The sequence below is a fragment of the Molothrus ater genome, chromosome 8 (assembly GCF_012460135.2).
Source record: "Molothrus ater isolate BHLD 08-10-18 breed brown headed cowbird chromosome 8, BPBGC_Mater_1.1, whole genome shotgun sequence".
Taxonomy (NCBI): Eukaryota; Metazoa; Chordata; class Aves; order Passeriformes; family Icteridae; genus Molothrus; species Molothrus ater.
The window spans coordinates 25,258,058-25,285,905 of record NC_050485.2 but is presented as its reverse complement, the minus strand read 5'-3'; the positions used below and the strand labels follow the sequence as shown (position 1 = coordinate 25,285,905).

Sequence of the window (27,848 nt, the reverse complement as noted above, 5' to 3'; positions counted from 1 at the left end):
AAGTCTTGAAGGCAACGTGACTGAATACAGTCTGCACTGCTGATTTGTTGACATTAATTTAGAACTGGTATGAAAGGGGCATTATGTGTTTATACAACATTGGAATAGTGGGTCTTTGATCTAAGAGTCATGCAGAACTGAAATATGCTGAATAATAGTCTGAACAAAGCATTGATTTGGGTGGGAGAATGAGTTCAGTTCTCCCATCCCAAATCAGTTCAGTCTGGTCCTGCTACATTTAAGGGACAAAGCCTGAAGTCTTGGAGGACACCAGCATTTCTGCCACAGACAGACATGCTCTAGTGGCTGGTGTTGTGTTTTTAATTACTGTTAGACCTGCTTAGCCCTTGAAAGTGAGCATATATCCTCTAGACTGAAATCAGAGTAACTTTGACTCTCATGGAAAAGAAAGCTGAGAGATGAACTTTTTTTCCCCCTGCAAACATGTTTATATAGTCCAAATCAAATCTAAGGTTTTCTTGTGTTTTGGTGTAAATCTGTGGGACTTTTCATCAATTCCTTATGGAGGCATTAGTCTGCCTGTGAGCAGAAATGGCCTTGTGTCCTGTGAATATGCCTTTAGAAGAGAAGCTTTTGGTAAAATAGAGATCTTGAAATTGGGAGGAGCTGAACCAATGATTAAAATGAGATGGTCATGGTAGTTTCTAAACTATAAATTTATGTCAAACCCACAGGTTTTGAACATAGCAAGAGTCATGAGTGGTTCAGTCAAATATTTTCTTTTAATTTATAAAAGAAGGAAGAGCTCTAGGTCAAATTTACTTCTAAAGTTGAATTTATATTTGGACTGCAAAGGATAGACCAGAGATTTTGTTTGCTGCTTCTGCTTTTTAATCCTTTCTCAGAACCTGTATTAGCTGAAACTAATGCAAGCTAAATTCCATTTTTAACTTAAATTCATTGCTGTAGGAGTGTCTGTATAGATAGTCACAAGTGTGTTTATATCAATATTTCTTTCCTGCAGGACTCCTAACAGGGTCTCAAAATGTCAGATGCAAACACAGAGCTCTATAAATCTTCTGTTTTTTTCTGGGCTAATAAAAGCAGAAAGTCATAGAAATCTGGTTGCCTTGTCATTGAGACATCCAACAAAATTGTAATTGCTCAAGTGGCTCAGAGGAATGGACTGAAAGGACTGTCCCTGTTCCTGGACCCCCATGTCCTGTATAGTACTCCAAGCCTTTTGAGGTTTCCTGTCATTGCTTACAGTTCTGTTTTTTTGTGAAATGAGCTGATGGGTGCCTGCAATAAGAAAAATGAAGAAGTTATAATTTTCCCTTTCTGTGGAGCTCAAATTTGAGGGCCTCTTAGAACCTAACAAATAAGAGAACCTAGGCTTGGAGCTTCAAAGACAAACAGCAAGTTAAAAGATGAAAAAATGTTCCAACCACCTATCCAATTTCCCTACAGCCATTCACAAAGCATGAAAATGCAAGCCTGTATTTTCACCTTGAACAGAATGCCCCTTGCATAACACACCTCAGTGTAAGCTAGACTGTACTTTTGCTGTCAAAAGTGAGAATAATACAACTTGTGGAGACGCTGTTGCATCTCATTCTGGCGTAATAATGACAATCATAATGACCCTAGGACAAAAGAATAATTTCAGCTGCAATTCTATGGACAATGTCAGTCTTCAGACACATCCACAGCAGAAAGCAGCTGTGCCTGTGTGATTGAGAGCACCACAGAGAGCAGCACTGAGCTTTAATATGCGTTTCCATTCTGTGCAGCCAGGTATTGAGGATCCAGCAGCACTGAAATGCTGAATCAGAAGGGAAGCCCTTTGCACTCCAGGCTTGGTCACAGTTGGCAAAAGGGAACTGGGGCCTAAGAGAATGCCTGAAGCTCAGTTGAAATCCAGATTTCTGCAGCACCATCTCTGTAGCCAGTGCTGGTATACAAGTTGGGTAAAGCCTTGCTCAGTGCCCTGCGATTTGTTGTTGGCTGGGCTGTTTTAATTTATTATTGTGTATTTTGGCTTGTATGTAGAGTGTAATCAACCTGAAAAGTGAGAAGACTGACTTCACTTATTCTTACGAGCAGAAATAAATAGTGAAGTAAAATGTCCTGAAGTCACAACTTAAAGCAGAGTGTGGGGATACTCTCTCCTGTTCCTGGTGCTTTATTGAAATCAAATGGCTTTGAAGGGATCAACCAGGACACAGCTGTACTGGGCAGAGAATGAGGGAAATATTCTGATATCTGAGGAAGGCTGAGGAGTAACTTTTGTACAGATTATTTCCAGTACTCTCTAAACTAGGACTTCTCTAAAATTGGAAGACACAAAGCAAGGCCTCTGGCATCAGGCCTTCCTGAGGCTGCGTTTAGTTACGCTGCTTGTTTTCACAGGGAAGGTGCACCTGGAAGACTTTAAAGACTTTTATATGGGTTTGAATGGTTGATGAAAGGAAAAAAAATGCATTTTCCTCATTGCTCACTGATATTTTCATTGCCATTTTAGCTTGTCATGTTGTCTTGTAAATAGCTTTTGGGTCACTCAAAAGTCCTGTGAATAAACTCCACTGAGACTGCTAGTTTTAGTCTTGAGAAGGCTCTACCTGCAAACACTGCCAGAGAAGCTATAGTGTCTTTTACAGCTGCATTTCTTGTATCTGTTGCCAAGAGAATTTTCTTCTTTATTTGCTTATTTTTGGCTGCTTTGTGAAATACCTCTTCCTCCTACCACTCCAGAGAAATTTAAACCCCTGAAGAAAAACAGTCTGATGATGCTTACTACATAACTCTGAGCAAACACTCTGTAGACACAACTCAGTTCCTTATAGGCCACATGTACTTTTTATTCTTTCATCCTCTGTTTCATAAAGAGGAGACATTAATATGAAAATAGAATGTGTTTTATTCAAAGCTCTTCTGTTCCCCCTTTTCATTCTTCCACCTGGAGCTCCAAGTGATGCCCTGACATCCACATGTGTGATGAAAGAGGTGTAGTGCCACTCTGTGAAAGGAAATGTCAGGTGGGAGATGAGCAAATGAAGTCAAACCTTTAAAATGAGAGGTGACTGGAGACTTCTTGGCTTAAAAACGTCCATCAAAAACCAAAATAAAACAAATGTTGGAAAAAGAGATCTGTAATTTTCTACCTCATTAAAATGTTGTTAGGACACACTTGTGGCTGGGCAGGCTTTAGTGATGGGCTGCTCTGACTGACATCTCTAATAATTTCTGTAATTTGGGTATCTCACATATCTGTTTGCATAATCTAGGGATGTGGAAGTGGTGTACTGAAGAAAATGTACTCCCCTCAGAGAGTCAACCACATATGGTGTGTCAGGTGGAGACTTGGAAGAATCCACACTGCATACAGGCAGTGCATGCAGTGACACAGCAGTTCTGTACTCTATCAACAATTTTCATGTTTGTTATTATTTTTCCAATAGCTTCTTGAGATTTTGCTGTTCAATGTACTGTGACAGAAAAATGCATGGAAGTTATCAAAGTACTTTGTAATTCTGGAACTGTGTGCTCTGTGAAAATACCCTAATTACTAGGAAGGAGTATTCTAAGCAATATTAATTCAGCAGTGTAATACAGAAACAAGTTGATATACATGGATTATTGCTGATAGCACAGTGTTTACTAATGTAGTTGGCATTAGGGAAAGAGAATGCAGTAGATCCTGGTTAAAAGAGTTGGCTAAAAATGCTTTATTTAAATACTTCTGGGTTTATTTTTGTGATACTTGGTGATTTTTGGAAAATTTTGCTGGTGTAGATGCTGGTTTGTAGTGAATATAAATGTGAACACAAGTGGTGAACCAGTTGCACTGGGTTGCTTTTTTCTTCATTTTTTAGAGTGGTTCAGTCATCTAGTCAAAGTTCAGTAGTGATACTTTGTGACTTGCAAATCCAAACGTCCATGGCCAGTAGTTGCAGTAAAACTGCTCAAAGTGCATATAGTCCTGTATGGCCAAAATATAAATTTGTTGGTCATTAAAAGCCAGGTTTTTATTCTGGTCCTCAGATCAAGTCATGCCTTCCACCAGAAATTATTTCCCTAAAGTCAGTAAGTCATTAGAGCTGGGCCAAAAAAAAAAAAAAAAAAGTAAAAAAAAAAGTAAAAAAATCATTAAAATTTGTCAAAATGTAATAGTTTTTAACAAAATGAGATGTTTTTCTGAAAAGATTCTCATCTAATTATAATCAAAACTTAACCTTGAGAAACTTGGAGGGGGAGGAAAGAAATAAAATCAAATAATAAAAGTGTCCTAAAAACTAACATAAAATGAACAATAGAAAAGCCCAACCAGTAAATTAGGTCATCAGATTACAATCATTATCTCTACCAGTGGTATTGATTTTATTTTCTACTTGAGTGTTGCACCCAGACAAGCAAGTAGGAGAAATACAAAAATAATAGCACTCCTTACTTCAAGAAGATTGGAAGGCTGTAATAACAGGAGGGCTGGAGCACCTCTCCTGTGAGGCTGAGAGGCCTGGAGATGTTCAGTCTGGAGATGAGAAGGCTCTGGGGAGACCTTAGAGCACCTTCCAGTGCATGAAAAGGGCTACAAGAGAGCTGGAGAGGGTCTTTTGCCAAGGGCATGGAGTGATAAAACGGGGTAATGGCTTCAAGCTGAAAAAGAGCAGGTCTAGATTAAATATTGGGAGGAAATTCTTTATTTTTGGGGTGGTGGGGCATTGGCGCAGGTTGCCCAGAGACGCTGTGGAAGTTGGAAGTGTTGAGGGCCAAGTTGGATGGGGCTTTGAGCAGCCTGATTTGTGGAGGGTGTCCCTGCCTGCGGCAGGAGAACTGGAACTAGAGATGATCTTTAGGATCCACTCCAACCCACATGATTTATGATTTCCAGTAGCATCGCATGTCCACAATGTTAATGATTCCTTGAAGAAATGAAAGGAGATATGTCAGTTTGGTAAGAGGCGTTGCTAGGTCTCCTCTTATGTTTTTCTGAGTATGAGCAGAAGAAAATGGAGGCAAACACTGTAAAATAGTAAGCCAACCAAACCTTTCCATCAAATAATACAAAATATGCACACACACTGAAAGGGAGAAAAGCCTGTAAGCAGCTGGGAGGACAGATAAGTAGATAAGGCTATATTTGTGTTTCTTTTATGAGTACTAGCAAAGAAAGTTCATCTTCACAGTATAATTATAGAGTATATATATTTTCTTTTTCAGAGGAGGCTGGAGACTGTATTTTAAAGGCTCTGACTGTGTTCACTGGAGCAGCTGAAAGAGCTGAAAATCAAGGGGATGAGGTGTCAAAGCCCTGTTAAAAACTTCATTATATTCAAGCACTTGGAGCAAGCTGGGTGCACTGTCCCAGTGTTTCTGTCAGTGCTTGGCTTGGTGAGATTTGCACGCCCACCCAGGTGGGCTGAGGCAATTTAAATGCCTCAGTGCCTGGGCTGTTTACAAATGATGCTGTGTATGGCTGAACAAGACCTTTTAATCACTGCAGGGCAACTGCTGGAAGTGGATGGGAAAGATGCCAATCAAAGTGCATTGTGACAGCCTGTCCAGAAAATCATCCACTTGATCTAACACACAAGCCTTATTCAGTAGTTGAAGGGAAGAAATTTAATTTAAAATGTTTTTTCATAGCTTAAATATGGTGGTTATGGGAACATGCCAGAGAAACCCACGACAAGTTTTCAGCAGGTGTGAATGAAGTAAATGCTCATCTGATTAAGCCTTTTGGGACCCAGTCTGGTTGATGCATCTGGTTGGTGTGTTTTAGTTTTCCCAATTCAGCAGCTATTTCTTAAAAAATCATCTAGAGATACTTTATAAAGGAGTACAGACTCCCATGAGCTTCAGCTTTTCTACATCATCACTTTCCCTTATTAATGTTCTGCAGAAGCAGGCAGGCATCCATTCACCATGTTCAAAATCTCGATTTGGGGGCTGACCAGTGACAGGAGCCTGCAGTGCTGTGCAGGACCCTGGAACCTGCCAGTCTCCAGCAGGCATTGGAATAAGCAGCTGCTTTCTCTGTAAAGGACAGACCTTGAGAAGGTGAAGCAGTGCACAGGTAAATCAGGTGTGGATTTGTCTAGCTCTGTGTCAGGAAGGTTGCACTGCTGTGTTCTCTTGTATGTTTAATGAGCAGCACATTGTGTTACTTTCCCCTCCCGCTCTACATGACTTGCTGGCCTCCTCCAGAGCTGCCTGACTGGGCCACAGCACTATAAGGTGGGAGAGATATGGTCTTAACACAGTAGGAAATTGTGATCCTATTAGCTGTACCTGCAGAGAAGCTGTAAATCAGGTAGGTTCATGATATCAAGGAGGGGAGCTCAGAGGCTGTAACTAGAGGGTAGTTTCCTCCTCCTTTCATTTCAAACCAGCTTGAAGTCTTAAGTTTCCTGCAATATATGAAAAAGAGATAGAGGATTGAAGGGCTATGTTAAAATCAGGATCTAGTCCTGGTTAACTGAATTTTATCCACTTAGTTTAGATCCTCGTTTTAAGACATTCCTCCCACCCTATGTTACCAGCAATAGGCAGCTGCCTCCTGAGAATTTGCATCCATCTATCTCAGAGTTTTAGCTAAGTTTCCTCTCTGGAGCATCCCACAGAGAGCTGGCACAGCAGCAGGGGAGAAGGCTTCCTTTGGTGCTCCCCTCAAAGCTGTGGGGTATGTAGACAGCAGAGTGTGGAAGGGTGTGGGTCATTATGCACTAGGGCTCTAAAAAGTGGTGGATGGTGAGAGTAAAAGTGACTCCCCACAGCCTGAAAGTCTCACCACTACTCCCAGTTACCTACTCACCTATTTCAGTGCTAGCAGCAACAGCCACCTGCTTTTCTGGGTCAGGGCTGTGAGGTGGCACAATTAGGAGAAGTTGGGCTTTTCTCACTGCGCTGCTGTTTTCTATCGCTTCTGAAGAAAGGGTGACAAACTGACTAAAGCAAACCATAGCATGGATTCGGCCCAGTGGCTGCCAGTTGAATTGCACCAAATTGTATCATTTCATGTGATTGTACTATGTGGGAAAGAATAGAGATGTAGCAGGGAAAAACTAATTAAATTATGGTCAGGGGAGATTTATTAGCCAGATGTAAAGAAATGAATTGCTGATTTATGCCTATCTGGAATCTGTCCATGTTTCTAAAACATGTCAGGAGGATGTGGTTAGGAGATGTTAGAGCTGAAAAGCAGTCTTTAAAGTATGTTCCAGGAATAGTAAAATCTGTGAAATTTCACATAATAGGGACTGAACTAAAGAAACCACAAGAATTGCCTCCCACACTAAGCTCCCTGGGGCAGATTCACTGACCTCTGCAAGCAAAAAAAGGAACAGAGAGTATCTGCAAAGTCCTCGTGGAGTCAATATAGTAGTAAAAGAAAAAGGAGCCTGGAGGACTCTCAGGCTCTATTTTTGTCTCTGCCACATAGCAACTCTGTGATCTTGGTCAAATCAATGAGGCCCCTGTGCTCTTGACTAATCAGTGAAGTTTATCTATAAAGCTGAGAACAAAAATTTTCCTCAGCCCCTATTCCTAACTTGGTCTTCTTGTCTTGTACTTTTCCATAGGTCTTGAACAAATCAGTACCATGCAGGGAAGGTTACTTAAAGGTTGATTGTCAAGTGCTTTTGTATCTTTGGACAAAAAACTCCCTGTTCAGTGCTACATGTTACTATTTTTATGAATGACAATTAGAATTTAGTGTTATAGAAACATCAGTGGGACCAAAAAATTGATGCTGCCGTGGACAACATGAGAATCATCCACTGTTGTTGTTGTTTTCATTCTGTCCTTTAAAACAAAACCAAAAACCTGCCATTCACTGAGCTGGAGGAAGGTGTCAATTTTTTAACATGAAGTGACAGGATATGTCCAGAGGCAGTGGAGGAGCTGGTTTTGCATTGGCAAGATTTACGATAAGGGATTCGCATGAGTGCTGAGGCTAAAGGAAGATAAATCCCTAAAGGCAAATTCTACCAATAATTGAATTACAAAGCCATTATCATGTGCTGAACAAAGCAACTTTATGGCTTTATTGTGACAGGATAAAGCTTGTTAGAATATTTATGCTCATAGGACAACTTTGGCATAAGGATCTCTAGGAGTACATTCCCTCTTCCACATGACTGTTGCAGCTAGTTAGTCTTTCTGTGTAATGCAGTGTATGTGGAGATGGGGATTTGTTGAAATTGGGACTAGGAAGAGGAATTGCTGAGGGTCAGGAGGCATCTTAGATATACAGCCTGTTAAGAACAAAGCCATCTGTGGAATGCAGCTGAGGCACATGAGCATTTTTCATGCTGAGTAGTCAAACTGGATTTTCCAAGCAGTGCCACTTTTCTGTTTGGCATTGCACTGCAGCCACATCTGAGCTACTCCCACTCAGCACTGATAATCTCAAAATGGCCAGAACTGTTTGGATCTCATTCCATCCACCTCAGTGGAAACAGGCTGTTATGTCATTTGTCTGCCAGCCTTTCCTGCATGAACAAGTCATACCTGCTTACCCCCAAAGCAGGTGAGGTATGCTCACAGGAGTCCCAATTCTGCATTTGGTCACTTCCTCTGAGACATGGAAAAGCTGCATAAAGCCTCTGTGTCCATATAAAGAATGAGGGACATTCTCACTGGTTCTGTCTGTGAAAAGGACATGGTAGCATTTGGCATTCTGGGCCATTTGCATCAAAGATTCTGTAAAATAACAATGTCTGCTACTGCCTGTCTTAAAAGATGTTTGATCTTGGCTGCTGTGAGCATGTATGATACAAGAAATACATATGAAAAGATTGCCATTGAGTTTCTTGTGTATATAGTCCCAGATACAGTGTGTCTGTGTCTGAAGTCAAGCATCCAAAACCAAAGGCACCCAAAGCTGCTTTCCAGAATGCACAAATCCTTGAGATGCAGCCCTTATTGTCTGGTATTTTGAGTTCATTGTTTATGAAAAAATGGTAGTTTGAAATTAGGTGCAGCAAGTAGAAGCTTTTGCTTTCTTTACAATGATGCCTTTTTGCAGTTCTGAGTGGTCTGACTGCATTGCAAGCCTCATGAGTTCCCAGCATCCATAAACAATTGCTTTTGTCCCTAGAAGTGAAAAAAGATACAAGAGGTGGAAACCCCAGGATAACAGGGTCTCTATTGAATTTTCTTGGCTCAGAGGAGCTGACGGGCCAAGGAAGCCAAGGTTTTAGAAATGTTTCAGACAGAGAAGATGGCAAGGGGTTGGTCACTACAGAAATATGCCAACTAGCATTTACTGTGCAATGGGCAGTGCCAGGCTGCTTTGTTTAGTTCAGCCTAGTTCCAAACCAGGGGATGATTTGGGGTCTTTTCTCTATGCCGCTTCTCACGGTGGATGTAGAATCTGCATTCAGAGCAATTACTGTGCTGCAGCCAGTGGTATCGATTTGTGAGGCTCTCAAGTGCAGATAACTACTTAGCAGGCTTGATAGTGATTAAAATTTTAGGAAGCAACTTTGTAATAGGACCGTGGGGGTCCTAAATTTTTCAAAATGTAAGCATCTTCAGTGTAAAGGCAGTGGGGTTACTGCCTTGCACTCTCTTTGGCTTTTCTAAATCCTCCTTTTCCCAAAAGATTTTTTTTTTCTTTTCCTTTTTCTTTTTTCAAAACATCCAGACAATTATACCCACAAAACACTTAAAGTTAATCACAAAAATACAATAGACACCATTCAACAGAAAGCGTTGCAAGGATATCCCTGGTGTCCTTAGGTTTCTGGGAGTATTACAGAAAGCCTGAGATTAAAGGGACGGACAAAGGACATGCTGGCATTTTACCACAAAGTGAAAACATAGACTGAGGCAAGAAGAAAAGTTTGTGGGTATATGAGTGTTTGGTCTTTGAGAGTAGATGCTGAAAGGGAAGAATGGATTTGAGAAATATGAGAAGAAAGCACTGCCAGCATAGAGAACAGAAGTTGCTCAGAATAGGGAATGGTAAATTTGGGACTATTGTTTATTCTTAGAGAGATTTCTGAGAGAAGTCAGTAGCAGAGGGGGTGGGTCCCAGAATGTTGTTGATCTGTTCTTTGTAGGGTGCTTGGTTTATCAGCTGTTGAGCACACAGCACTGTTCCAAGTCTACCTTGGGAAGCAATGCATTGCCCATGTTGCTTTGACTATGTGCACACAAGATAATGAGTACAGTGGGCACTTGCATTAAGTTACAAACACTGAGTTGGAGGCTTTGGTGCTCTCTTGGGCCCATCCAGCATGTAGTTTCCTTCTTCCACATGTGAAGCTTGTTTTTTTTTTGATCATTCTAGCTTTGGTTTAAGAACCTTCCAGTCTGGTCAGAAGTGGAATTTCTTTGTAATCAGTTATTCATTCTTTTTCATATTGACACCATGGGTTTAAAACTGTTACTTAATTCTCAGTCTTGCAGAAGTACATTGACTTTCTCAGCTTCTAAGGATAATGCTTTTGGCTTTTTCCCCGGCCATGAAGGAGACAAGAAAACCCAGTGATAGAATAGCTGGATGTTTGTGTAGTGTTGTGATTGATTTGGTTGGCATACTAAACATTCAAGAATTCTGATATACATCCTACAGTTCCTAGCACCTTTTTTCCAGTAGATGCTTTAGGAACAGATTGTCCTACGGATGTGAAAGGATATGTCTGTCTTCCTAGAGAGAGCGTGTTCTCAGGGGCTGTACAACCAAAAGCACAATATTTATCTCCTGTACATGCTCACTGTGGTCAGTATTACATTTCTGAATGTCTCCTAGGCTTTTATATGTCCTAGAGTAAATAATAAGGCTGATGTAAGCTATATAAAACATTTCTCAGAAAGAGGACTGCTCAGGGCATTCAATTACCCCTTTAATTGCAATCCATATTTCATCTGTAATTTTTGTTTTTAAAATTAGATATTAAACATATTTCAGGTCTGTTGTGTTTCCTACTTTGGGACCTTTATGTGATCACATGTGGGTGTCTGTAGTGTGGGTGTCCAGACATGTTAAATTCAATGGAGAGAAACAGGCCTTTCTGGGATAAATTCTCACAAAGTCATATCTAACACTGTTCAGCTGATCCAGAGTGAAAACTGCCTGTTTCATCTCTCTGCCTGCAAAGAGAGCTGCGTGTGATTAGTTCAGAGTTAAGTATCTGTGAGGTACAGCTGGGTAAGATGAATATTACTTTATGTGGCTTTTCAGGTGGTATGGAGAGATGTATAAAGAAATATCCTAGGGCTACCATGGAACAAGATAGCTTGATCCAAAAAAATGTGGCATTACAAAAATGCTGGTCAGCAAGCTCTCAGCAGAATCCAGATGGAAGTGATATGTATCTGGCTGTCAGCTCTGTTCAGTTAATAATGATTTGAGCAGATGTGTATTTGTATTTTTCTTGTTCTTTACAACTGATTTTTCATGTTGGCATTTAATATTATGGGCCTGACCATGGCCTTGTGCTGTCACAAATAAAGTCAGTTGTATATCAAAGCAATGAAATGTGTGTTTACTAATGGAGGGAGAAAGATCTGACAGATAGGAAGTCATGGATATGGCTCTTGACTATACCTCAGATGTCCTATTTGATTTTAGGAATTTCCTCCTCTGGACCCTACTTTTCATTTTTGTCATCACATTTCTAAGTTGCAGGGGTTAGGAGACATCAGAAGAAGGAAGTCCTGGAGGTTTGTCACCAGCTGTGTTTCAGCTGGCCTTGTTCTGTACCCCCTTGGGACAATTGATGGCTTAATTCTACCTTGAATTGAAGCTCCTTCAGTCCCAATACTGGCTGAGACTAAGTAATATGCAGGTGAATACTTTCAGGGCTTGAGGGGTCCAGATCTTTATATGCTGCTCTTAAGGCACCTAAAAGTTTGATGTAAATTGTGGCTCATAAAATTGGCTGTCTTTGCCTGAGAAGATGCAAAAGGTGTTTCTCTCGGGGTTAGAATAACACTGTGAGGAGGAAATTCACAAAACACCTGAGTGTAGACTCAAGTGCTTTGCTGGATGAGCACCATTGTTGCACTCTTAAGAGACAAAATATTCAAATTTGTGGAATCTATTCCTTGTTTCTTTGGAGTGTTCACATCCCCATGGAGGTGTGTGAGATCAGGAGGAGGAATGGACTGACAGAGCTGTGCTATGTCTTCTGCAATAGCCCAGTTCCAGGTGGGCTATTCCAATATTCCAGTTCCAGTATTTAAATCCCACTTAAATAAACAAAAATAAAAAGGAGTTATGCTAGCTTTGTCCTTCTGCAGATTTTTTAGAGCTGTTTGTCACTGGCATCTGTCTCTCTTGAACTGAATTGTAATGAGCAGGCCCCACATTTTGGCCCTAAATTTGCTGATCATAGCAGGCCTAATAAAAATGCCCTAAGAGAGTGCTTCCTTCCCCCCTCACTTGGTGTCAATTATCAGGAAGCAGAGATTTTAAGTGGAAGTTGAATGTTTAAGGAAATAACACCTTGCCATAAACTTTATTAAAAATGGAGAAGAGGTAAAAGCAATGCTGGTTCAGAGTATTTTCTGAACTTCCGTCCCCAACAAAGGAGAACAAAACCTTTTCTAGCTAGTGAATTGCTATATATTTTGTCAAGCAAAGGTAAGGATTAATCAGGACACAGTCTTGTTAACATTTTTATAATAGTTATTAGTTAAATCACATGATGATTAAGTACTGGAGGTGCCTCTGATTGCAGTCAGTGGGAACTGAATTAAGGTCTAAATCACTGTTTGAATCTCTCTTCTGATTTCCTGAAAAATAATGAGGGTTTGAAGAGAACATCTAATTTTTCTATCACTGGAAATGAATGTGTGTCTTCCCTCATGCTTCTATTAACCAGGAGGTCAGGCAGCTGACAAGAAACTGGTTGTTTAACCCTCAGCTTAAATCCAGGATTGTGCCTTGGGTGATAGGATCAAGACCAGAAACAAGGCAGATTGTCAGAGATGCTGCTGAGGCAGCTCTGCAGTGGGATTGGCACATAGAGCAGTGGTGCATCATTCAGGCTGTCCATCAAACCTCTGCCCATTTGGAATCTTCCAGGGAATTGATGAGGCCACCAGTGCCAGTCCAGGGGAACCTCAACAATGGAAGTGAAGTTTAATTCCATAAACTCCTTATCTGCAGTGCTCAATGTCTTTACTTTGTTACTTGTTAATTCAGAGGGAACAAACAGTGATTTTCAATGTGACACTTTTATTAATGGAATACTGTTTTTATTAGATCAGAAGTGATAAAATGTCTCAGGATAAAATGAGGTTTTAAAACTTCTTAATTAATGAGGGAGCATTGATCATTAAGAGTGTCAATTAAGCAAATGTGCATAAAATGTCCAATATAAAGGAACAGCTATAATTAGTATGCTGGCAAATACTATTATCCCATCAATTAAAGTCTTCTGTATTCCACCCTGAACTGAAATGCATCCTTCTGACCAAACAAGGAGGAACATCAAAATTTCAAGTGCCAACGAGAACAGGAATGGGTCTCCAGGTGGAAAGAAGTGAAGGGGTTAGAAATAAAGGACTCATAAGTACATTGGCATTTATTAGATAAAATAGTAGAATTTCTTTAAAATATTCAGTTCTTTGGGGAAAACTCCAAAATTCTTTCAAAATTATCAGTTCTTATTTGTGAGTATGATTTTTACTCCTTTGAAAGCAATATCTCAGCCTTTCATTGTATATGTTGTTTTCAATGCCCTTGTCTCAATCTGCCTTTTACAGGTCTATGATGGGGAATGGAAGAGAGCCTGACCTCGTGCACCTGGAGGCAAGGACAGTGGATGGTCGTAAGTACATCAGCTTCTAAATATTGTGGTATTCTGGGCTCTCCTCATATTCTTGTAACCACACAATACAACAGTAGAAATCTCACTTCTTTTAGTGATTCACTTATGTAGTACAAGGAGTTTGGCTGTTCCAATTTAGGTCTGTCAGAAGAGAAGCCTTTCCAGCAAGGCAAAGATTTGGGTTAACCAGGCTGTGAAAGGAACTGAGGCCATGGTAAGGAGGAATAGGTGATAAGCAGTAGCTCGAGTTACTACACACAACACTTTTATTTCTTCTTACATGGTTTTTATTGATGGGAACATGACACTGAAGAGAAGTTCCTGGGTCATGAAGTCTAGCTGCTGTTTGTTCACACAGTACATAGCCTTACCTTGTTCATAGCTTCATAGTTTTAGCAGACCTGGGATACTCTGCCTTAGGTACTACCTTTGAAATGACCCAATTAGAAACCTTTCAATGACCAGTCTGAGTCTGCTCTTCACTGTTACTGCCTCTCCTGTCATTGTCCTTCACTTTCATCAGCTCCTTTCCCTCCCTGCTTTGCCTCTTGTGGTGTTTTTTGTTGTATTTTTTCTTTTTTTCGTATTCCAGGAGCCTCCTTTACCTGCAACTCCAAAATATTTTCCTAATTGCCTGTAAATTCTCTCAGGCACACTCAGCCCCCTGGTGGCCTTTTCTCCTCCCATCCAGGCTTTCTCAGGTTTATCTTTGAGCTCCACTGCCTTTGCAGATCTTTCTCCATGGATTTCTTTTCCACAACATTGAATTGCCTCAGGCAGGCATCACAGTGAATGCCCAGCTGCCAGAGATCCAGTCATTTTAATTCCATTTTGTTTCCTCAGTAAATAGCAGTTTTCCTGCAACATAACAGGAAGGTTTATACTATTTGCAGTACAGAAGTATTTATAATGCCTTCAATTACTTACTTTTTAAATTGATAAAGTTCCCCCTTGAATTGTACCCTCAAATGCAGTGGTGCTACTTAAAATGTGCATTTTGTCATTGGAAAATTAATTAAAAAATATCTGAAAATTTGATTGTAAGGTATTCTGGTTTTTAACTTAGGAAATTTAACTTGAAAGAGAACTTTTTGGAATATGAATTTTGATGGTTGCGATAGAAACCATAAAGTTTTAAAGGTCTTTTCATTTCAAGATATGTAGGATTAGTGACAGTGAAAGAATGTATTATCTCTATTTCTTATAATTTGTGATCTATGATTATTATTTCTCCTCTCAATTTCTCTTACTTGATGTGGCAGCAAGGCTGGGAACATGAGGCTTTCTATTTCTTGGGGCATGCTAAGAGGAAATATTCCAACAGGGCAGTGTCTATTTCAGCACAAAACACTGCTGTTAGAAGTCATTAAAAACTTGAGGTCATTGAGATGAAGCACTACACATGATGTTTAGGGAGTTGTATTCTGGTGATGTATTTGAGGGATATTCATCTCCAGTGGGCAGAGAACAACCTTAGTACAGGGCTCTCCTTGCTAGAGCACCAGGAACTCTCTGTCTGCTCTCTGATTATGATCTGTCCGTGCACTTAATTTATTGTGCTTATGTACATAATGTAAAATGTTTGCAAGGACCAAAACAAGAGTTCCTCAGCAGGCATAAACCAGTACAACTTCAGTGGCATTGATTTACAGCTGCTGAGGATCTGGCTAGCAATCTTGTTCTTGAGTGCGCCTTCTCCCTACTTTTTTCTTTTTTTGTTTTTCCTCTTGGGATCCAGAAAAAATGTGGACTCCTGAACACACTGTGTCTCATCAAAGTAGGGTGCAGGTAATGATGAGCAAGCTGAGTACAGCCTGCTCAATTTATTTCTATTTGTGGAGACAGATCTGCAGGGCTAATTGCTGCCTTTTATGGTTTTCATCCTGTTGTGTAAGTTTTGGAGAGCGCCATGCAAATTTTCATCTTGTGGAATGTGATGCTATTGTTTGTTTTTCAAAGGCTTCAGGCCCAATCCATATCAATCTGGGGCTGAAAGCATGGTGGTAAAACTGATTTTCTGGTTGGAAGAAGTTCATGTGAATGTTATCTCACATTTCCATTTGTACGCTTGGGTGTCCCTGGTGTTTTGCTTTGATTTTGGAACATGATCAAAGACAAGCCAGCAAAGTCAGCAGGAACTGTGATTTTTTTTTTCTTTCTTTTTTTTTGGTCTGGCTTCAGGGCAACACCCCAGTAAGACAATTAATCCCCTCTGGTTCTTAATCACACAATAAGCTTCTCTTTGTTACATTCACCACCACAACCAGCGGGCAGGGTGATGGTGGAAGTTAAATCTAGGTTTGCTCAAATGCAACCTAAAGTGCTTTCAGAAGGTATAAACTTAATGACACATAGGGGTTCAGGTTTGTGAAGAATACACAAGATCCTAAAATTAACAGGCTTATTTGAGCTTGGTAGGGTTATCCCAGTAAGGCCTGATTCAAGCTAATTAAATGGGAGGTAATTTTTATTCAGGTAGTGCCTACTGAGAAATCCAGACTGTTGGTGCAAATTAGAAAGATGGATTCCTACAAGGCATTTGGAGACTAACTGGGTACCCACTGGCCCTCCAGAGAATGGCAAAACTGACTCAGGGGATGTCTGAATGACAGTTTCTATAGACAGTAAAACAGTAAAACAACTATTACATTTATGAGGCATGCCTTTGCTTTTGTAGATAAGAGACCAATTTATTTAAAGTTTTTAATTTTTTTTTAATGTGTGGATGAAAGAAGCTAAGGGGTTTTCTAATGTGCTGGCAAAGATTTAGAGAGCTCCTGATATTTAAAAAGTAGTTTTGTTTCCTTTGCTTTTCTTCTGCTGTCCTGATTTACATAGCAGCTTTTCCTACTGAAAGATAATTTAGGTGCTGCTGTGATGCAGGTTAAGACCAAAGTCTCACCTGGGGCCAGCAGACGTGTTCTGCTTGCTGATCCACAGGAACTGAGCATCTGGCCAAAAGTGCCTGAATCACAAACTTGCACTAGTACTTTAATTTCTGTTTTCACAGGAAATTGCTGGGAAGAATAAAACAATCACTGTTGTGGAAAAAATGAGTAGGCAGCCTAGCCTGGCAGTCTTTTCCTAATGTAGCTACAGTGGTGAATTAATTCCTGTAGTGCCCTAAACCTGTACTGTGATTTTTTTTTTCCTTTCCTGGTTGTGATTAGTTTTTTTCCTGATCATGATTAGTATTTGTCCTGGAGAATGACATCTGTTAGTTTCTTTCATTATAGTTTTATGCCAGAAATGGTGGAGGATATACTTTCCTGTGTAAAGAAAGATTTCTGATGCTGACGTGCAATGAAGAAAGAGTAGCAGCAGGATAAAACCAGATTTGTGAGTAGTTAGTAAATGGGATGGTTTCGTTTCACTGATCTTCATTACTGGTTAATTGCTTTGCAGTTGCTGAGTCCTGGAGAGTTGTGAGCATATTCCCATACCATGCATGTTTCACAAATCAACATTCAGACCAGATGGAAATGGATAAAGAACAGTCATTTCTTGTGTTTCTCAAAAAAAAAAAAAAGATTAAAGTACAGGAGAACATATATTTAAACTGTGGAATTCATTGCCATGGAGGTGGTGAGTGCTGAAGATGTACCTGCACTGCTAAGGCAACCTAGGCTTGTTTTATTAGTCACTGAGGGAGAGGGGTTCCAGGCCTGGGTCTTTCAGTGACATATGTCACTACCATGTTCTTATGGGTCATTAGTTACTGGATGCCAGTCATGCTTCAAAAGCAGAAACTGTCCCTAATGTCTGAGTTGCTCAGTAATGAGCTGGGATGCTCCACAGAAAATCTGTGAGAAAAACACATCATTTACTACATTGTATAAAACTCCTGATTTGTCCCCAGTGGGTTAATTGATAGAGGAAAAGACACATTCCTCAGTGAACTAAAACCAAGAAAAATATAAATTATGCATTTGCAGAGTAGAGTGACCATTTTCTCTGACTCTCCCTGTGATCTGATAAGGTTTTGAGAAGACATAACTGCAAGCTTACACTAGGAAGCAGTGGATGTCAGGGTTTGATATTTAATCCAAAAAAAGCACTTGTCAACAAAATATCCTGAAGAAAGTCACACTGCTTTAGGAAGGGATCTAAAACTCTCCTGTTTACTTTTTCAGAGGCCAACCAGCCTCCAGTAACCACCAATAACCTTCCTTCTCCACCAGCTGAGTCGAGAAATGTCTCTGGGACTGGTTGGATCCGTTTACGTTGAGAACATACGCGCAGGGTGCTCAAGATAAATGGAAAAAACGAAAATATTTCATGACACAGGGTCCCCCTGGCTCTTAACATTTTCTGTGTTAGCTTTTGCAATTCTCTTTCACCACCGAAACAGATCAATTTTGTCAGAGATTTCCCTTACAAGATGTCTCTTCCGTTGTGTTCTGTGACTTTTCTTGCTTCCTCTTTAGAAATAGCTGCTGTTCCCTGAGAAGATTCCTACTCTGGGTGTCTAAACCTGTCAAAAACAAATGCATCTGGGGGTGTAAGAGCTGGGAGTTGCTATGTTCTTCTCTCCAGGCACAGTGTGACTTTGTTGTTGTATATTAAAAACAGCAGCTGTTGTTGGAGGTGAGGGTTCTGGAAATGAAAAGCATAATGTCCTAATTACCTATGGCAGGGAAAACATCTGTGCGAGAAAACTAATGAAATTAATTCCAGAGCTTAGCAACTGAATACATTAATTGACATTAATTAATGCTAAATTACAAACCTCTGCCAATGAAGTCACATGAAATGTCCGCGAGAATGAAATGGAAAAAATCCTTGAGTTAATGTGAACACAGAAAATCTTCCCCTAGGAAAAAAAGTGAGAACCAGGCACTGCAAAAAGCCTGCTTTTCCTTCTTTCTGTTTCCTGTAGCAAAAGGAGCTTTTCCTGTTGTGCACATCTCAGTGTTTGGCTGTTTGGGAGATTAGCTTAAGCAATTTCAGTGCTCTGCCCTTTAGTAGTTATTACTGGCATTTTAGAATTGAAGCCATGGAGAATTGCACTGTAAAAGTTCACAGGAATTGCCTTGGTAAATCTTCATCAATGATACAATCACTGCTGCACAGACTCCTGTGATCACAGCAGAAATAGGGATAGTCCCCATTCCTCCATTAAAGCACAATCCAAAAAACCTCAGTCTCCTCTAATGGATGTCAACCTGGCCTGCTCTTTAAAATCTCTTGTGGAGGAGATTCCTTAATCCCCCAGACTTTTTACAGCTCAGGTGGCAGTATAGGACCATTTCAACTGAGGCTGCTTTGCTGAAGCCCAGGATTGGCACATATTTCACCCAGGAACTTTGTTGTGGCAGAGTGGGAGACCCCTCCTGGAGTTCTGTGTGCAGCTCTGGAGCCCTCAGCACAGTAGAGCCATGGAACTGTTGGAGCAAGTCCAGAGGAGGCCACAAAGATGATCAAGGGCTGAAACATGTCTGCATGTGAAGGCTGACACAGCTGGGCTTGCTCAGCCTGGAGAAGAGAAGGGTCCAAGGAGACCTTATTGTGACCTTTCAGCACTGTTGGGACAAGGAGGGGACGTGCTGACCACTCAGCACTGTTGGGTGGTGGAGAGAGTGTGTCCCCCTATCCCCCTTTTCCTGGCTGCAGAGGAGCAGAGAGCTGAAAGGCTCTGAAAGGGAACTTTTCTGAGCTCACAAGAATGAGCAGGCTGAGAATTATGTCGTTCCCTGCCCTCTCGTGGCTAATGTGGAAAAAATCATGTCCCTCTGAAGGGAAATACATTTCGATCATGCTGCCCAGGCTGTGCTCATTAATGCTTTGCAGTGAGCTGCAACAGCATAAAATGTTATAAACAGCAGCAACTAATAATACATAGCACTTAGTATATTCCAAGAACCCTGCAAATGCCGGAGAAAAGAATCATCCTTCACTGAACTTTCCTGAAGGTTCGTTACCCTACGTGTCTGTTTCCAACAGAAGTCAACAGCCCTTAGAAGCAAGGAAAGAAATGTCAACTGATAGATTTTAATTAAAACCAAGATTAAATACAAGATGGTAAAATTCCAGCCATTTCTATTTCAGTGTAAAATGCTATTTCTCTGATCTCAAGGTGGTAATTATATCAAAGAAGGGGCTGTGTCTCTCCAAGGAAAATGATTAGAAGTACTTCTAACATTAAATGCAATGTAGTGTTTCTATCATGTAAGTACTAATGTTAAAAAGCCAAAATTGTTCCTTGTGTGGATCAGGTTTGTCATAAAACAAAGTGCAAATTCTTAATGAATCTGGAAGAGTCCAAACAGAGTACTGAGAATCTGGTTCTGTATTCTAGGGTAAATTGTCCCCATGAAGAAATTCAAATTGTTTTTCCTCAGGTGACAGATTATGAGATTGGCACCTTGCAGTGCTTCAGAAGAGGAGGTGGGGACATCCCACATAGTGACAGTGGATGAGATGGCTGGCATGGCTGTGAGATGGATGGCTGCATTTAGCCATGTAATTTGAAACTGCTAAGACTTCTAGTTACAAGAGAGTGTGGAATGATTGCCCAGGTCTGCCAGAGTGCATCTACCTATGCTGTCACCAGCAAAGTAGGTAAAAGCCCTGAACGGGAGTTGGTCTGAGGTATTTTTCAAGTTGATCTGAATTACTCTACAGAGTGTTAGTGCTGTAGGAAATACAGAGATGCATCATAGAAGGTTCTCCCTTGGTAAAAATGCATGGCTCTGACATCTGATCTAGGGCAGAATGAAAGAAATAATGGGAGGTTGAGGCAGGTAAAGAAGGAAGGCTATTAAAGGAAGAAAGTAATCAAGGATTTATGAAGGATGTAGGGGAAAGAAGGGTTGTGTGGTGTTGAATGGATGGTGTCAATTCACTTCACATGGATCTGGGAAGCAAAAGTGCCACCTCAGCAAACAGGTTTATGACAGTAGGAAGAATCTGCAATCAGGGTCTCAAGTGTATCATTTCTGTTCTTTTCCTTTCAGATGCTCAATACATCACCTGCAAGATGCAGAACTGCAGTGAAGCCACTCGCAGCAAACCCTTTCCAGGCTACATTGACCATAACTCCCTGATCGTCCAGGGTGATTATGTCTTTGTTCAGGTGCAGAACACCCTCCTCTCTTATGTATTCTACTACTTTATATTATATTATTCTGTCTTCTATTAGTTTTTCTTGCATTCCTTTGCATGTGTGTGCATGTGTGTTAGTTTGCAACTGCTCAGACAACACTGGATCCATAAAGGCCCTGAGTGGGTTGGAGTAGTTTGTTACAATGCTAACTGTGTTCCTTTAAGCTCTAGTTTCCTGTTGCTGTAGGGCTGCAGAGTTCCTGCCTGAAGTATGTTCTCTGTGTGCTGGAGTGCTCTGTGCCACTCCTTGCAATCTCATCAGCACTCTGGAATTACAGCTTTTACCCCCCAGCTGGAAGTGTGTGTCACTCACCTGCTATTACAGGGGAGTAGACCAAAGCTTTTTGAGTGTAAGAGGGAAATAAGAAAGAAGGGAGGGAGTCAGGGAAAGCACCAAAGGAGTAATCAGGCTTTATTGTTATGCCTCAGTTGTGACTATAGTGAAATGGCAGAAGATGGGATGTGCTCAGCCAGGCTGTGTTCCAGGTGAGAGATGGTGAATAGATTTGAACCACCGTGGGTTTCATTAGGCTGCTGCCAGTGTCCATTTAATATCAGCTGAAGAGGAGAAAAATAACAACAGAATTGTAGGGAATGTGGAGGTGAGCTGGAGATCACTAGCACTAAACTGGGCTTCCAGGCAGTTTGTATTTTAGCATGCTTGTGAGTGGAGGGAAGAGAGAGAATTTATATTTTACATTGGGTTAGTTGATTGCTAATTGGCTTCAGTTAATGAACTCAGTCTTAAACAACAGTCTAAATAATCCACAAATAAATCTGGCATGTATGCTTCAGAACAGCTTTTGTGCCTAGTGTGTCTGAGGCAAAAGGGAAATGTTTATGAGGCAGGGAAAACAGGGGTGTGTGTCACAGTTCAGCCACACTCTCTCACTACAGAGTGGCTCTGTGTTTGTGCCTCGACTGACACAGGAGCTGGAGTGTTTCTCTTTAGCCCTCCTGGCTGATGCTGGAGCTGGTGTTACCCTTCTGTTCTTCAAAGGAGGAATGACCCTATGCCAGGCTGTGTATGCTTGGAGGAATGGATGAACACCCTCCTTCTAGCCTTCCCTTCTTTCCTTGATCTCCATCTGGCTTTTCTGCAACTAAGCCATTTGGAATTAATTAGTAGGCTTAAAAGCAGTAGGATAAAGGAATGGGAGTTTATTTTCCCACTAAACTTGTTTTATTTACAAACTCACACTCTCGCATTAAAAAATATTTCTGGCCTTCCTTCCCCTAACTTTTGCCCAGTTCCCTTAAAAAGAATGTTGAGAGCTTTAAAATGAGAAATAGTGCTTATTTTACTTAATCTGGTATGAACCTGGCCTCTGTGTATCTTGCATTTTAAACTACTGCAGTGCATTTTAAAACACTTACTACTAAAGAAAAGTCTTGATAAGCTCAGGTATCAAGCAATTAAAGCAAAGTTCTGCACGGAGAATCCCTTGGAATATTTGTTCTTCAGTATCTTTCATCCAAGGATTTCAAAGTACTTTACAAACATTGATTATACTTCAGCAGCACTGGAAGCCAGAAAAAATTGACAGCTTTTTTCTTTCTTTTTTCCCTCATTTAATAGGTGGTAGAAAATGATATCTCACATTGCTCTAACCCAGCATTTTCAAGATCTGCCATCAGTATTTATGCACTTAAATATATGACCAGATTCACAAAAATACCAAATCGACCGAGCTTCTCCTGCCCTCCCTACCTGTGAATATTTAGCTGGTCTCGTAGCAGATACCTATGATGGCTTGTCCAGGGCCACACAGGAACCAAAGCTGGAAGCAGAAATAAAAATCAAGCCTCATGTCTGCCAATCTGCTGGTGTAATCAACAGCCTACAGATAGCAAAGAACAGACAGTGTTCTGTAAGGCACAGGAGAGCTGTGCTATCAGGAGGTGACACAATGGCCCAGCTGAAGTCAAGACTTCACTATTTACAAGTTTTCACACGAGATTCTAGCCTTGTTTCTCTTTGCTGAAAATGGGATTCCTCTTGCTTTCTTTTTCAGCCCCTGTCAGTTGGATCAATGTTTATTCCTCAGCTGTAACAGCGCTGCAGTTTAAGCTATTGCCACACACACTGTGGTATTTCTCTTAACAGCTTTTGTTTGATATTCTTTCTGGTAAAAAACAAAACAAAACAAACACAACAAACAAACAAAACCAAAAAAAAAAAAAAAACCAAAAACAAAAAAAACCCCAACCTGATGATAACTTTCCTGCTTCTCTCATAGCTGACATCAGGAGGAAGACCACATTATTACGTTTCTTATAGGAGAAGCCCATTTGCACAGATGAAGCTGCCAAAGTACTCCCTGCCCAAGGTAAGTTGCTGCTGCTAGAGTCCCCATATGAGCCTACAGATACTTGGGTTGCACAGAAGATCCTGAGTCCAACACAAGTAACTGCAAGATGGCATGCAGTGAGTGAAAACAGTATTCTTCCTTAAAAGAACTTTTGCAAGCAAGAAAGGATTAAAACCAAAAGTCATCACTTTGGCTAGTCAAGGACATGAGCATGAAATGTAGACAGATCCCACAGCCCACATCAATTACCATTTCTATATGTCTTTATGCTTAATTAATTAAGTTTTGGAGGGGATTCTCTCTCTCTCTTTTTGGTTTTTTTTTGGTCTTAAAATTCCCCTCTCCTGTCACTGTCTTGTATGGGTTGCTTTTTGTGCTTTGCCTCATTAGTAGATTTTAATGGGAACCAAGCAGAAAGATGTCTCTGTGTGCCTGCTCTGTCTCCGGCCTAATTAACAATGGTGAATTAGCATTGGAGATTGAAAGGATATTTCTGCCTTCTAAAGCTGAATTTTTTGAAAGACCTGTATAAAATGTTAGCTTCAATTTAAAGAAACCACCAATTTGCAGCTGGTATCCTAATGGGTTCTTAACAAAAACAGAGGACTTTTCTTTTTGGCCTTTTCATTCTTGATATAGTCTGTCTTAAATGAGATTTAAGCTGAAAGGTAGCAAATGATCTTGTGGATTCTATATGAGGTCTAACATCAGAAGACAAATGCATTCCCAGAAACTAAGCAGGGATTGTCAAAAGAAAAAAGAAAAGAAAAAGCAAGGTCAGATTTTGTGGTAGAAATGTTCAAAGGGATAACTTGGCTAATTTCATGACTGGCTGTCTTTGATTCCTCAACCCAACAGACTTGTTTATAGTGGATTGACTGGGTGGTCTTCATTTAAACAGACTGCAGTTCAAACCCAGCTCTTTGGTGCCTCAGCTTCCTTAGGCTGCTGTTGGAGCCTTTACTCCTGTTCAGAGCACTGGAAACCAGCTTGCAGGACAGTGAGGACCTCACCAGAAGCCATGAGCTCTTAGCTCTTGCACAGGAGATCTGTGGTCTGTCTCAAAATTTTCAGCCACATTTTAAGATACTTTGAAACTTCCTGCCCAAGCAAGTGAAAATACTCTGTAAATTCACATCAGATTTAAATAGGTGTCATTTGAAAGAGCTCTTAGCAACAGAGTTGCATTTTAGCATGATTATTGTAAAAGCCAAATAAAAATTTTTATTTACAGCCAATTCAGACCATCTGTAGAGACACTCTTTTCTTTAAACTTATTTTTTCCTTTAGCCCACACTTAATTTTTGTTCACCTTCTCAAAGACTTTACTGGAAACCCAGGGAAAATGTGCTAGAGTTAAATTACAATGTGTTCCAGAGAACAGGAATTGGAGCAATATATTCATGTTATTTGACCCAAAGAAAGATGCTTTGTCACAATCTCAGAATATCTTCAAAGTCTGGAGAGCTGTATTTGGCTTGGAAGGAGCTGCAGTGGAACTGTGGCTGTCTAGGAGGCTGCCATCAAAGCAAAATAGTCACTTCTATGAAAAATGCACAGAGAGTTATATTATTCAAGGAATTGGAACATAAAGCTTCTTTTATGCCCAAATTCTCTTTCATCTCCTTCAGCCTAAGAAAGAGGGGCCAAGTATGGTAAACAGTACTAAGTGACTTCTGGAATTGAAGATGGAAATATCAAGCTTTTTGCGTCTGTGTGTCACTCCTCCTGAGCTGGAGGCAGGCAGCCTTGGCAGGTGATGCTGCTGCTCAGGCAGGATGGCCTACAGCAAGTCAAACTAAAATATTATTCTTGTTGACATTAGCAGCCTTGTAGCTACTTTGATTAAAAGCCTAAATAAATAAAATTGAAAATCTGTTCCATTCAAGCAGATGCCTGCATATGTGCATACAGGTTGTGTTAATCCTGTAAATAGCCTTTATTGAGACTTCTTAATTCTTGCAGTGATGTTGATCTGTGATGCTGCCTCTTCTGTACCACAGCACTACAATATGGGCTGTGTCACACACTGTAGTGCACACAGGGTGCATTTACACCAGTTTAGACCAATGCACTGGGCAGACATTTGAGAATATTGAAGCAAGTCAAGCAGTTTCTCTTTTAAAACACCTGTCTTAACTGGTATTGGGTTGCATAGTGATGGAATGGGTGCATCTGGTACCTCTGTTTTAAATTCATCCCCTGCTTTCAACCTCAGGATGTATATCCTGATGGAAGAAGAAATAACAAAAATGAATAAATAAGAATACAGACCTTAAATACAGACCTTAAAAGAGCTGACAGCCCCAGTAATTTTACAGAAGGCAGAGGCAAGAGCCAGCATCTTCACAGACATTTCACAGAATATTCTGAGTTGGAGGGGACCCACAAGGATTATCAAGTCCAACTCTTAAGTAAAGGACCCATTGGGGAGTGATCCCACAACCTTGTTGTTATTATCATCCCTATGCTCTGACCAGCTGAGCTGGCAGAATAAAACTGGCATTACACATCCCTACTTACCATGCCAGGAAAAAAAGTTCCCTGACCAAGTGCAAAAGGGGCAATTGTTCAGTAATTCAAAAAGCCTTGGCTTTCAGTCATTTGAGGAGACACCTGATCAAACCCATGCACAGCATCATGTGTTACTTTTGTCTTTGAAAAGGCAAAAGGGACAGATGGTAGAACTGCATATTAATGTACTTCCAGTATGTTCTGGAACATAGAGAAAAAAGCTCAGGCTCCCAGTAGACAAATGCAAGGGGAGCCCCTAAAGGTGATGATGACTGTTTGAGACAGGTGTCTTGCTTCACATTCCTGTCCTCTTCCATCTCTGTAAGGAGCTTGTGCTATATCAAGATGAAGGCTGTCTTTTTGTATTATTCCTCGCCCCCAAGAAATTAATCCTCATCCTGAAAAAAAGACATACATAATACGATATGCTGATTAATTTTAATTTTCCCAGTGTGGAAATGAAGAAATTCCAGATGCTGGTCCAAGATCTGTTTGATGCCCATTTACTAATCCTTTTCTATCAAAGCTGTGCATCATTGCTGCATCTATTGGACAAGGCCATGTTAAGAGGAATAGTTAATTTATCCCCAAAGGCACACAGTTGGAATGCTATCTTTTTTGACTTTCTGCATTACGTATATTATGCCAATTCTATCTCAGTCTCTGCTTCCCTAGGCTTAAATTACTTAAGCCTTGCTGGAATCTTCTTTAGACTTCCATCTTACAGCATGCTCTGATCAAATGCAGGAAGCATCTATTGAATAAATTAACTCATTTGCTTCTTCAGCACTTGTAAAATTGTCTTTAGTTTTCTCTGGTGTTGATTAAAGTATCTTTTAACCCATCTCCCCCAGTTTTTACAAAACTATTGAATGAAGTGGTAAGGTAATGAAAAAGTACATTCACCAGGCAAAGCAAGTTTTAGTTTCTGTCTATGTTTAAATGCAGAAACCTGCCCATGTGTACCCATATGCAGAAATTAACACTTGTGATTAGAGCTGTGCTAGCCAATGTTGCCTGGAGCACACTGGGAACACCTGCTGGTGTAGATCTACCAGCAGATTGAACCAGGCTGACAGTCTGAAAAGAGGAGCCACAGACAAACAGCTGTGGCTGTAACTCCTCCTGGCACAGCTGGAGCTGAGAGGATGTCTGTTCACCACCAAAATTAGTAGGACTCAGTGGGACTTACATTACTTTTCCTATTGCCTCGGGAATTAAGCCAATCTGTTCCTTCACAAATCGAGCCCATCTTCTGGGACATGATTTTCTCCAGTGCAAAGAAGAAAGTAAATCAAGTGCATATTCATCCACTCTGTATTCAGATCTGGATCTGGATGAACAAGCAACTGTTCTGAATCATTACTCCATGGTGAATCCACTTTCAAATTTATAGATCAAATTTCTTCATTATATTACTTTTATATTTTTAAATTACAAGACTTCATCTGGAAGTATTAATCCTCCCTAAAAAGCCACCAGACACTCAATTTTCAAAGACTATTATTAGCAGAAGGGAGAAGTAGCATCTGCTTCCAAAGAGTATATTTTCTGATAAAGTTCTCAGTTTTGCATATAGAAAGTCCTGGCTGAGATTCATGGAAGCAGAATAACTTTGGGATATCTGCCCAAAACAGACTGAACAGCTGAGTCTTCTGGGAATCACCTGGTGCTCAGAAATCTTCATTTCTTTTCCTACCTCTACAGATTTTAATGGCACCAAAGAACTCAGGGTGCCTGTGCTGGGCAGATAGAGCCTGGGAATTTCATTATAACGATCTCTCTCTTGGTGGCCTTTACCGTTGTAATGGAAAATAAAATAAAATGGGTAATAATTTCTCCAGGCATTGAAAGATGAGATCAGGTTCAATAGTTCCTGTTTTTTCTTCACTTATGCAACCTTATCATTGCTTCCTGCCTGCTGTAACACAGAGAAGCAGAGTAGAACAAAACCTCACTCATAGTGCTAGTGATCTAACTACATATCTGTTCTTTATATCTAGTGAGGATTAAGGTTGTTTTTTTGTTTTATTTCTTGGGGTGTGCTGTTTAGTATAGTGGTCCAGGGCCTTGGCTCCAGCCCACATTGTCATTAGAAACAGTAGATAGCAGCAGATGTTCCCTCATTAGCTCCTACTTGTATCAGGTCCTGAGCATATTTGCCTTCTGA

General features: G+C 40.5%; 1 protein-coding gene across 3 annotated transcripts in view; it reads left to right on the top strand.

The window, feature by feature from the left end:
• The window catches only part of SORCS1 (sortilin related VPS10 domain containing receptor 1), a 257,487-nt gene that overhangs the window by 168,734 nt on the left and 60,905 nt on the right, over positions 1–27,848 (top strand). For all 3 annotated transcript variants that reach the window (XM_054515529.1, XM_036385254.2, XM_036385255.2), the window contains exons 6-8: positions 13,684–13,748; positions 20,705–20,823; positions 23,093–23,182. In XM_054515529.1, coding sequence (XP_054371504.1) covers positions 13,684–13,748; positions 20,705–20,823; positions 23,093–23,182 — 274 coding nt within the window. The remainder of the gene's footprint in view (positions 1–13,683; positions 13,749–20,704; positions 20,824–23,092; positions 23,183–27,848) is intronic.